Source organism: Nematolebias whitei, chromosome 11 (genome assembly GCF_014905685.2).
Source record: "Nematolebias whitei isolate Nwh7 chromosome 11, NemWhi1, whole genome shotgun sequence".
Lineage (NCBI taxonomy): Eukaryota > Metazoa > Chordata > Actinopteri > Cyprinodontiformes > Rivulidae > Nematolebias > Nematolebias whitei.
Window position 1 is genome coordinate 32243614 of NC_056508.1, and position 12691 is coordinate 32256304.

The 12691-nt window shown below is 42.3% G+C and overlaps 1 protein-coding gene across 1 annotated transcript; it reads right to left on the bottom strand.

Annotated features, from left to right (window-relative positions):
• Window positions 1-3276: 3276 nt before the first annotated feature.
• Window positions 3277-9174, bottom strand: inavaa (innate immunity activator a). The gene is made up of 9 exons (XM_037684888.1): window positions 9103-9174; window positions 6941-7074; window positions 6732-6854; window positions 6416-6650; window positions 6291-6344; window positions 5764-5989; window positions 5333-5482; window positions 4563-5241; window positions 3277-3369 (listed from the first exon to the last, which is right to left on the bottom strand). The coding sequence occupies exons 1-9, from the start codon at window positions 9164-9166 to the stop codon at window positions 3277-3279; spliced, it is 1758 nt and encodes a 585-aa protein (XP_037540816.1). The 5' UTR covers window positions 9167-9174.
• Window positions 9175-12691: the final 3517 nt, after the last annotated feature.

The window sequence follows — 12691 nt, forward strand, 5'->3', positions numbered from 1 at the left end:
AGGATAGGACTATTCGGTCTGTCAGTGGGGGCCAGTATTTTTAAAGGGGTGCACATTGAGTCCCTCGTCTCCCCTTTGGGGGCGCCCCTGGGCTTGACTCCTATGAACTGTTGGAAATTGTCACTGTCTCATCAGAACAGGGGATATGTTTTTATGGTTTTGGAGGTTTTTGAATTCTTTTTGCCTTTCTGTTGCTGCAGAATGACAGCAGCAGCTTTCTTTCTGGTCATTTTGAACACTGTTTTATATTATTCCTAAAATCTACGCCCGTGCACATATTTATCTAAATGAAGTAAAGGAGCATTACAAGAATCTTGGAGAAATGATGGAGAAAACATAACTTGGGTTTAAGTGCCTTCTCAAAGCTCCTGATCATTAATGTAACTAGACTATCTCAGTTTATTTTTTCCATTCTGATAAAACGCTTTAACGTTTTGATTTGTAATTATTAATAACTGTTTGCCAATTTTAAGATTAGTCTAGAAACTTCCCCTTGGAGCTCTTTAAGAAGTGTGTTTGTGTGTGTTTGCAGACCCTGAAGGGCCTGTGTTTGGACAGTCAGCGCAGTAACGTCCTGCAAAAGCTGGAGTTGTCTCTGGACATCCTTGGAGGGACAGTTGAGCGCATCTCCAACACAGCGGAGGTGCTCGGTGCTGTTCATCAGGTGCAACAAGGCGTTTTGGGTTTTATCCACACAAATGACTTGGATCTCTTTGTACCACTTGTACTAAAACCGTCTTGTAATTGTTCTGACATGAACAGGAGGCCCGAGTGAGTCGGACGGTGGAGCTCATGGTGGCTCACGTGGAGAGTCTGAGGAAGCGTCACGACAGGAATAAAGCGGAGCTGGAAGAAACCAAAAAGATGTTGCTGCAGCAGCAGATGATCTCCAGCAGAAACATCCATCCCGGTACCTTGTCCGTTCCATGCTTCAGTCTGTCCTGCATTGTTCTTCAGCTGTTTGTGAAATATAACTGAAGCTGGATATCTTTCTGCAGACCCAGAGGAAAGTGAGAAGAAGAAAGGCTCTAATCAAGTGCGTGGAATTTAGTTTTGCAAAACTCAAATATATGTTCTTCATAAGTTCTTTCTAATCAGGTGTTTGTTTGTCTTTCAGAGCACCTTACGTCGAAGAATCAGTGCATCAATTATTTCCAGCCAGACTCAGGTGAAGAGATGTCTTTGGTGAACTCCTTTATTTTCACATCACCATGAACAGCATCCTGTTTTTTTTTATTTGCAGGAGAAGAAAAAGCATGAGTCAAAGAAGCGGGCCTCCTCCTCCTCTTCCAAGAAGCCTTCCTCCCAGTGCCGGTCTCCATCCCTGAGTATGGACTCCAGCTGCTCCTTTGTGTCTAAAGAAGACAGCAACTCAACAGATGACAGGTCAACAGAGTTATGCGTTGAATCTTCACTGTATGGTTTTATATTTATACGCCCGTCAAAGGCGGATTATCATGAAGTCAACATCTGTCTGCACATCTGTAAACTTTCTCTTCTTGCCCAAACCTTCTGATCCGGTCAAGAAAATTTAACAAAACTTGATACACGTTTGTATCGTTGCATAAGCTTTTCATCAGCCTAGCTCTAAGATCAAGGTCAAGGGTTTTACAAGGTGCTTGTCTGGGCCATCGCTATAGATTGCTGTATAATCGTTTGTCACCGGGTGCATAATGTGCCGTATGCGGTACTCTTCTTATTTTAGCATCAACGTGTTTTGTTTTTAGGCAGCTAGATCCAGTAGAACCACCTGAAGATCCTCATCCAGACCCCTCTCCCACACCCAACCCAGAGAGCGCTGCATCACAAGTGACGCCATTAAAGACACAAAACAAAAAGTATGGCGACAACTGCAATCTGTAGTCTTTAACAATTTTCTTTTTTATAATGTAATCTCGTTACATCAGACACAACCCCCTTCAAATATGATGTCTAACTACCCTCAGTAGGTCAGTATCACTGAAAACTATGAAAGTATAATTTTGGCACAGGCGTGTCCTTTTAAGTTTGTTACAGTAAATGTTTTGGTTAGAATGGCACAGATTTAAGAAAAATAAAAGCACTGGGTTTAATGTTTAACTTTGGTTGGTTTTGCAGTCAAGAGACTTCAGTAAAATGATTGTTGCTGTCATTTTGCCTGTCCTGTGCACATATTTTAATCGTAGGTCTTTTTGGCTTCTTCACAGTCCCCCTCTGAGCGCTTTGAGACAAAGACACAAAGCCAAAGCAGCTTCGACAAATAAAGGAAAGGAAAAAAAGGTGGCAAATATCCATCGACTGAACTATATGGGCATGTGAGTAAATGTATATTTTTTAACAGGACTAAAAAATACTGCTCATTTTGTCTGACAAACACTGACGCACGCTCCTGTTCAGGTGTGTGTCGTCGCGTAAGCAGCATCCTCTGACCTTCAGGTCGCACCGCTGCCGACTGACACGCGTCTGCACCAACCTGTTCATGCTTCTCTGTGTCGTAATGCTGATTTATTACGTGTGGAAACTTTATGAAGGAGAGCTTGAGTCCTGACTCGTCCTTCTGGAAAAAAATATACTGTTACGACTACATCATCAGTCTGTGGATAAATTTGTCTTCATGTATAAAAATAAAATTATTTTTTCATGAAACACATTCAGTTGTTGAAATACTTCTATTTTAACCTCTAAAATAAACAACAACAAATGCAGCTGTATTTTTGTTTATTATAAATACATAAAAATATATAAAATCTCATAGAATCAAGTGGTTAGTAAGAAAGCCCCACACTGCAGTGAAAACAGTCAAACCACTGTCAAAAGGATCAGTGATTAGTTAGTGACAAACGTTCAAATTGAGCTTACACAGCAGAATTAAAATCAAGGCTAAACACATAAACAATATATCAATAAAGTATAAAAATCTTAGCTTTAAGTCTATGTTGTAAGGGAAAAATAAAATAAATAGTCAACATTATATTAAAGAATAAGGAAATCTATATGACAACTACTGCAGGTGATGTTTGTGTGCAAAATGTGCGCCAGCCACAAAGAAAACTCTGAAATGTTTGAAACCTCCATGAAACCAAATAAACCTCAGCTCACCTACGTCTACTGAGACAACCTAAAATAAATAAAACTGGCATACCACCTTACATAATTTTATAAATTAATTACCAATCTGGTACCAATAGGTCTACGTTTTTTCCTGCGTCGCATCATTGATCTCACAGAGAGTCCAGAGTCTTAATAAATACAGACATAAATAAACAGGAATGATTCAACATGTTGAGGAGGTGTTGGTTACACCTGGCTCACAATTTCAGCATCCTCGGCCAAAAACCACTGGACTGGAGTCCCGTCTGCAGCTCTCTGGAGGATCACATTTCCTGAACCCTGTAAAAAAAACAAAAACACGTTGCATCCGTGTTCATTCAGGACATACGGTATGTGCACTCATACGGCAGAGATGTGATAGGTCAAGTAGTGAAGTATCTGATGTATATATGTTGTAATATTAAAATAAATAGTGGTGGAATGCCCCCTCTGGGTTGGGGGAGAGACTGCCTCAGGTGGAGGAGTTCAAGGATATGGGTGTCGTGTTCACAAGTGATGGTAGGATGGAACGGGAGATGGATCGACAGATTGGGGCCTCATCCTCAGTAATGAGGGTGTTGCTTCAGTCTGTCGTGGTGAAGAGAAAACTGAGTCAAAAGGCAAAACTCTCAATTCACTGGTCTGTCTTTGTTCCAACCCTCACTTCTGGTCATGAGGTTTGGATCATGACCGAAAGAACAAGATCCTGGATAGAAGCGGCTAAAATGGGCTTCCTTCGTAGGGTGGCTGGGCTCAGGCTTAGAGATAGGGCGAGGAGCTCTGTCATCTGGGAAGAGCTCAGAGTAGAGTCGCTGCTCCTCTGCATCAGAAGGAGTCAGCTGAGGTGGTTCGGGTATCTGATTAGGATGCCTCCTGGACACCTCCCTTTAGAGGTTTTGCAGACACATCCCGGAGGCCCCGGGGAAGACCCAGAAAACACTGATGGGATTGAGTATCTTCTCTGGCCTGGGAATGCCTTGGGGTCCCACAGGATAAGTGTTACTGGGGAGAGGGATGTCTGGGTTTCACTCCTGGACCTGTTGCCTCCACGATACGGATAAGCGATAGAAGATGGATGGACAGATGGGTTTCTGTGTTTGACCAACTTTTTAAAGGATGTTTTTCTTCTGTCAAGGCAGAGCTGAGGCCAACATAATGTAACAGGCAATCACTTCCTGTCTCTACATGTCAGCAAGTTTACATTAAACAATAAGCCAGTGTTCAGGAAAGTCAGTGAAGAGGAGGAGCACAGGCAACATTAAATTCCCATTTCATTTAGACTCAGATGTGGATCTTTGTTTAATGCAAAAAAGACCTAAAGTTCATCAGATTGTTGTCTTTGTGTCTCATAGCTGTTCATTCAGTATAAACTAGAAAATTAATGAAAAAAGTAACTGATTTGCTTCTCTTATGTCATAATGTGCACATGAATCTATTAAACATCATTAAAGGTTCCTGCAGTTTTGAACAGCATCCATGTGTTTGGTACCAACCTGTTCAAATGTGGGCAGGTGAGGTGAAGTGGGGCTTGTGACGCTCAGCGAGCTCTGCTGTTCTCCACAGTTGGGCCATAACTTTTGCAGCTGATTCCGCTGATGCCAAGACTTCAGCTCCTCTGAGACGATGTCTCGGGGCATCATCCTGACGGCATGGTTGGGGTAATCTCTCAGTGAAGGCGTCCGCACTAGTTTAGTGTAAGGCGGAGGGGGATTTAGGGTGTTCCTCGGGGAGGAAGCTCTTCTTTGCTGTCTGCGAGTGACTGGAGGGGCAGACAGGAAGCATTTACCCATGTCCAGGTCTTGTGGGGAGAGGGGATCGTCCTTTGGTGTGGTTCTGACATGGGCAGGGCTGGACTGAGGCTGACTTGTGCTCTTGTGGAGGCCGGAGAAGATGGAGAGTTCTTTCTTTTGTGCCCCAAAGTGAAATCCGTAAGGTGGGGGGCAGAGCTTAGGGATATCAGTGGGTCTGTCTCTTACAGGAGAGCAGATGAAGGAGGACAAGTGCCCTGAGCTGCTGTCCACTGAGCTGGTCTGGTAAGAATGTGGTGGAGAATACTCTGGAGAACGGACAGTGAAGTTTGGCATGCAGCGCTGTTGAGGCAGCCCGGCTCGTCCACGACTGCTTCCTGAGCTCAGGTGCTCCACATCAGCAAACAGCTTTTTTTTGGGAAATCTGTTCAAACACAAAGTTAAAAAAAGTTTAAAACACTGCACGCGTGTTCTTGTACTCTTTTTGCCATTTCCAACTTGACTCTTCTGCAAACCTGAAAGACTGGGAGTACTGTCGGCGAACCAGCAGCTCTGGGGTGGAGGGGGCACTGGTGGAGTGAGTGTGACGCAACGCAGAGTTCCTGACAAACTGAGTGAGAGGAATCCTGCAGCTTTCTGCAGACACCTGCGTTCCTGCTGGACTACTGCACACAATAAAGCATGAAGAGCAACGATGGGCACCACAATCACAAAGCAGCTGATGTATTTAAAACACTTATTAAATATCAAATAAATAAAAAAATCTTATTTTAAAGTATGTGGGCAGAAGTATTCATAAACCAGCTGACATCAGATGTTTACTCTGTTTTGACATCTCCATTAAGAAAAACAATACTTTCTTTCTAATTCCATTGTATTTTTAAAAGTATTTTTGAAATAAAAACTAATTTACTAACAGTTTTGATGAAACACATCTGCCTCCTACCTGGACCTGCTTCTGCTGGGAGACTGAATTTTTGTGGCCCTTTGGTATGGCTGGTCCAGACTGGACTCCTTCCATGGAGAGTTCTGGATGGGGGAGCGCTCAAACTCCACACCGGTCTGCCCTGAGGAGTCATGGGACGACTGCAGTGTCTCATCTGACATCTGGAAGGGGTCTGAACAGGAAGAGACCAGCACCGCAGGTGAGAGGGGGAATGATGAGTCCAAATCTATGAAGGATAAAAACACAGACAAAAACACAATATAAAAATACATAAATAACGTCAAAACTAAAACTGCTGATAAAACAGTAATAATTCAAGTTCAAGTATGTTTAAATATTTACTCAAAATTCACTAATAATATAAACTAGGCACTGGAAAATTATTTAAATCTCAGCTTCTTTCTTTAAAGCTTATTCATAATTTTACACTGAAATCTCCTCCCACTATAGAGTTTTTATTACGTTTTCTACCGAAAGTTTACTTTAAAATGTTTTTAGATAAAAGTATAAATAAAGTTTCAACTCACCGTCATCCAGAGCAACCACATCAGAGAGGGAACTGTCATCAGACATGCACATATCTGCACAGAAGTCAAGTGTCACGAACAGCTGTTATACAGATTGGCCTGCAGAGGGCAGCAGAGTCACCCACCTCTGTTTTGGCTGCTTGAGACGGAGACAGATGGTGAATTGCACCCACTCTTGATTCTGTGCTGAAACACTGCCTCCTGCAGATCCTTCACTTTCTTCTCTTCTCTTTTACACTGCTGCAGCCTGTTCTTCTTCTGAGGTTTTGTGAGGTTGTCTTCGAGGGAAAGCTTACGGACCGCCTCGTAAATCTGTCGCTGCACCGCCAAGTCAGTCTCTAGCGCTTGTAATTCTGAATCCTATAAAAAAAACGAATTTTAACTTAGATAAATCAATCATTTTCTTTATGCACATTAAAACTGTTAGGGTGGGAGATGTACCTGCTGATCCTGAAGGATCAGTTCTTCATCCAGTTTGAATGAAGCTCCAATTCTCCTTCGCACTCGAGGTAGCTTCTCGTCTGGCATTAGAGGATAGTCTGAGGGAAGAGTTCCAGTCAGTTCCTGTAAAACCAAATAAAAACAAAAAGACAATTACAAACCAAATGAACTGGTAACCCTAACTTCCTGGTGTTGCAGAGGTCACTTACTGCCTCCTTGATGCAGAGTTTTCGGAGCTCCAGCAGACAGAGCTCCAGACGCTCCTCCAGAGACTGGTGCTTCAGCTTCAGAGCTCTGGTGTGGGTGGTCAGGTCCTTCACCGGTGAAGTGGGGCTGTCTGAACCTGCATCGACACACACAACCTTTCATTATCAGCATTATCGGCATTAAAAAAGAAAAACAAGTGAAATATAAATATGTTCCACTATATTTCTGCTGCAAACATAAGCTCATGTAAATTCAGATCAGATGTTTATATGATGTTCACACTGCTGTTTGTTCCTGCTTGTAGGATGAGTTATCATGTGAGCTGCCTCTGAGAGCCTGCTGTTTCTGGAATATATGAACACCGAACAAAAATATAAACACAACACTTTTGTTTTTGCTTCCATTTTTCCTGAGCTGAACTCAAAGATCTAAGATTTTTCTACACAAAAGGCCTTTTTGTCTCAAATATTGTTCACAAATGTGTGTAAATCTGTGTTGGTGAGAACTTTTCCTTTGCAGAGATAACCCATCCACCTCACAGGTGTGGCATTTCAAGATGCTGATTAGACAGCATGATTATTGCACAGGTGTGCCTTAGGCTGACCACAATAAAAGGCCACTCTAAAATGTGCAGTTTGATCACAGCACAATGCCACAGATGTCACAAGTTTTGAGGGAGCGTGCAGTTGGCATGCTGAGTGCAGGAATATCCACCAGAGCTGTTGTCCGTGAATTGATTGTTTATTTTTCTACCATAGCCGTCTCCAAAGGTGTTTCAGAGAATTTGGCAGTACATCCAATTGGCCTCACAACCCCAGACCACATGTAACCACACCAGTCCAGGACCTCCACATCCAGCATCTTCACCTTGAAGATCATCTGAGGCTAGCCACCCACACAGCTGCTGCAGTAATCTATTTGCATAACCAAAGAATTTCTGCACAAACTTTCAGAAACACGTTTCAGGAAAGCTCATCTGCGTACCCTTGTCTTCATCTGACTGCAGTTCGTTGTTGTAACCGACTTGAGTGGGTAAATGCTCACATTCGATGGTGTATGGCACGCTGGAGAATTGTTCTCTTCACAGTTGAACCACTGTTTTCACCGTACAGGGCAGATGGCAGACTGCATGTATGGTGTCATGTAGGTGAGCAGTTTGCTGACGTCAGCATTGTGAATCAAGTGGCTCATGGTGGCGGTGGGGTTATGGTATGGGCAACGTATGTTATGGACAACTAACACGGGGGCTGGTGTAGTAACGTGGTCTGTGGTTGTGAGGCCGGCTGGATGTTTTGCCAAATTCTTTGAACAAGAACATTCCTGCGGTCAGCATGCCAAATATACGCTCCCTCAAAACTTGTACTGTGCATTATAAAACTGCACATTTTAAGGTGGCCTTTTATTGTGGTCAGCCTAAGGCCCACCTGTGCAATAATCGTGCTGTCTATTCAACATCTTGATATGCCACACCTGTGAGGTGGATGGATTATCTCTGCAAAGGAGAAGTGCTCACTAACACAGATTTACACACATCGGTGAACAATATTTGAGAAAAAGGCCTTTTGTGTAGAAAAAGTCTTAGATCTTTGAGTTCAGCTCATGAAAAATAGGAGCAAAAACAAAACGGTTGTGTTTATATTTTTTTGTTCAGTATACTTAAAAATAAGCTTATTATCTACACCGACTCATTTATAAGCTAATGTCTGAAAATTACGTTGTTTTAGATTAAAATATGTTAACATTGTAATTTCTGAAGAAGTTTTTGTTCTTAAGGTTTGTTTTCCTGTGACTTTTTTGATATTTTCTTTTAGCATTTGTAGTTGATTCTTAACTGATGTATTAATAATGTTGATTAAAAAGACATTTCCTTCTAAATATATATATTTTTTAATCCATTGAAAGGACGGGGAAGTTCATGCTATATTACTACAGAACATTTTTAGTAAACTAAGTTAAGAGTGGTGCTCTCTTTTGTGTTTATGCTCAATTTACTGTTAGTTGGAAGACACTGATGTAAAATTTGTATCTTCAAAATTTTAAATTCACTTTAGGCTAAGCTATAATCAGTGTTTATGTGCCTTGATGTTGGTTTGCAGCCTTGATTGTGACATGATTTGAATCAGATAAACACTCATTATAAGGATTTTGTTTGTGCTTTCCTTACCAGAGTGGATAATGATGCCACTGTCTGTGTCGCTGATCTCCTCTTTACTCTCGATGGCCGTCATCTTGACTGCTCACAAGTTTTCTAAACGACCTGTCAGAATAGGTAAAGTTACTCCAAACAAGCAAAATGTCATGTTTTTTCTTAAATGAAGGCTTTTCTCTGTTTTTCCTGCCACATGGCTTTATTCACTCTCCCTCTGTTGCTTTACTTAACAAAAGTGAATGACTGGCGGGTGTTCTTTTTACACCCTTATCCATGCAGGTCTGGATCTCCCTCCTCCCCCTCCTCCTTATTTTCTCTTCCATGCTCAATCACAAAAGACGCAGACCCCCGTGGCTGACTCGGCACATGTGCGGGGGGTTAATCTGAATTGTGGTGCCATGGTAACGGGGCACGAGGCGGCTGGCCAGGGGAGCGTGTCGCCATGAGGCGTATCAAGAGGGCATTAAAAAAAAAAAACGACCCCAGAAAAGAAAGCAGATGGCAGCGGGAATGACCCCCACTCGTGGACTGCACCTGTTCTCCCCCCTCTGCCTCTATTCAACCAGTGTCCAGAGAGTCCTCTGGGGGCTTTGAAGTGAAAGAATGTCTCAATGCTGGGCTTGTCCACGCGGCGTCACGTCACAAGGTCCCTGCTGACTCTAGCATAACACGAGCACTGCTTATGTTTAAGGGCCTCACTCTGTTGTTGCTGTTTAGATAACAAGTCACTGACAATAAGCTGCAGAGGGAAACAACAGCAAGAAGCAATAATCAACACTATCAAGTTTTTTTTCTGATTAATTTTTTTCTTGCAAAAAGTATAAAACACCTCCCATGTACTTTGTAAATACCAAGTAAATTAAAGATCTAGCTTTCCTTTAAAGAATGCATATCACCCGCCGTCTTCTAATGGTGTTATGTGCGATCTCATGTAATATTGCAAGATCTTGTGTTGTTTGTTGGCATCTAAAATATGTGTTGAGAATTACTCTCAGCTACTACCCCACCAAATCTAACCTCAGTATTTGTACATTCCTCTGAATTAGTCTTTTTTTTTTTGTTAGCCTATGTTGATTAAAATCAGTCCAGTGCTTCATGAGATAATCAACAAGGTTGACCCTAACAACTAATGTCAAGGCTTTCAGCAAAGATGTGGCACAATGTGTTGTGCTCCAAGGATGTGTTGAGAAGGACTCCCAGCTACTACTACACCAAATCTGAGCTCAGTAGCTGTAAAAAATTTGCTTATAGTCATTTTTTTGTGTTTTCTTATAATGTTTAGCTTTAGCTCCCATCTTAAATAGGATGAGCAAAAATATTATCGTCTTCACCTTTGGTGGTGAGCTAACCAAAACCAAACTTTCAGTGTGGTGTTTTTTGTTCAGGAATAAAAAGTGAAGCAAAATTATGTTTCTTAAAAGCATAAACTCGCAGTTCCTGACTCAGCTGCTGCGTTTCGAGATTGATATCAGGCGTTTTCCTGCTGAGATGAGGAGGACTCAAAGCCCATGTGAATGAGAACCTCCTCTGACAGGATATTATCATGTATCCTATAGGTCTGACTCATTCAGCACAATAGCTCATGTGAACTGACACAGCTATGAGCAGACACTATCACAATGAGGCTAAGCTGAGCAGCTTGAGTCAGTAAAACAACTCTGCAACAAAAGGCCTGTATCAACCAACTGGCCTCAGAAATGTGCTGTGGGCGCAAGATCTGCTGACAACTCAAGCTTGAGCAGCGTTATTAGGCCAGTTTCTGAGACGAAGCTGCACCGAGAGGCAGAAAAAGAAGAAAAAGGAGTAGGGCTGACTGAGACTTAAGCGTGCAAGGTTGGAGCCTGCTGTACTGAGACACATGGCTCCACATCGCTGCAATGTAAAACTAAAGACGCCTACATTAATCCAGCCACAGGCAAGAGTGCTGTGGGATTTACCCACTTACACGCCATAAGTGTGTGAAAACTTTCACAAGAGTCTGTGGTTGGAGGTTTAGGCTGAGTGAGTGAGTGGGTGGGTTTGGTGTAAACTCTCATTTGGAGTTGCAGCTTATTGCCAAAACACTAATGCCATTTGTCATTACTTTCATACAAACCTGAAGTTGTGGGAGTGTAGAGCCAAGAACACAAATTTTCTGGATTGAGTGTGATGGGATGTGTAGTCCATGTCCTGAGGGCATGGCTGCTGATAGCACTGTCTCCACCCAGCGGAGCAGACTGATGTCAAACAAGCATCTTAATGAAGGGAAGAGCGTGATCATCTCTAAAAATGACTCAAAGATGACTGTACCACCCATCCTCACAGCTCACTGGACTGTGACTGTGTAACATCTATGGAAGTTGATGTTTATGACTAGACATTATGATGTAAATTTACTGTCTCCCAGACTTCCCCCACCACCCTTTCCCATGAGTCTTTGGAGCTGCATATTCCTGGACTGCAGCCACCACCTCCGTGCTCATTACCACTGTGGTTGGCCCTGGAATTACCAACGGGGACCAGCTTCACCGAGGGAACAGTGAAGGCTGCCTGAAACCAGACCAGGGCCCTGCTCGAACCCTGTAATTAAGATTCAATGCTGAATGCTGATACTATGGAAGAAACCGAACAACTTTTAAGCATGTTGTTTTTCAGAGGCTGATGAAAAGCCAAAATCCATTCAGCAAAAAGGATCCACTCCAATATTGACTGCTGGGGGAAAAGTGCATCAATCAATGAGGGGAGAGCAGAAGAAAAAAAAAGAGGTGTTGTATTACAAGGAACGTCACTGGAGAGAGCTCATTGCCTTAAGAAGTGCTGAGTTTAGAAATTCACAGGGAAGAAAAACAAAGTTAAAAGTCTGTAAATATCTAAAAATCAGAAACTTTAAAACCCTATCAGCCTCTTCGCTTGACCAACTTTTATCAATATCAGGATAGTTGTGTATCATAAAAGCCATAGTTTTCCAACAGAGACAATGCAGAGATAATAGTAAGCATTATGACAGCCTGCTCCCAGTCACTGAATGCCATATGTTGGCCAGACAGGCCAGCTCTGTCACAGCCCAATGACATGAAGGAATTGGCTCTATTGTTTTCCTGAGGCTGTAAGGCTGGCCAGGATCGAACCAGAATGTTTCTCTGAATTATCGTTCCTGAAGCCTCTGAAGGATGGTCAGTTCAGACCACTGGCAGGATGTGGGTACAGCGCGTTCCCTTGAAGAAAAACCGAAGAGCCAGGGGATCCAGGGGTAATAAAAACTCAGAGGTGCCATCTTCAGTAACACTTCACGTCTGTCAACACCGGAGATTATGTTTATTCAGCCACTGTGAACACGGAAAATTGCCTGTTGCCCCACAAAAGTCCTTCCACCTGTGCTCACTACTCACCTGTGATTAAATTATCCTTCAAAACTCTTTTTTAATTTTTTTTTTCATTTACCCTTTATTTATACAGGTAGTCTCATTGAGCCACGAGAACTCATTTTCAAGAGAGACCTGTTTTAGGGAGCAGATCATCATTTGATGCTGCTTCTATAGACAGTTTAGTAGTGTATATACAGTATGTATATCATATATTATATATATATATATATATATATATATATATATATATATATATATAT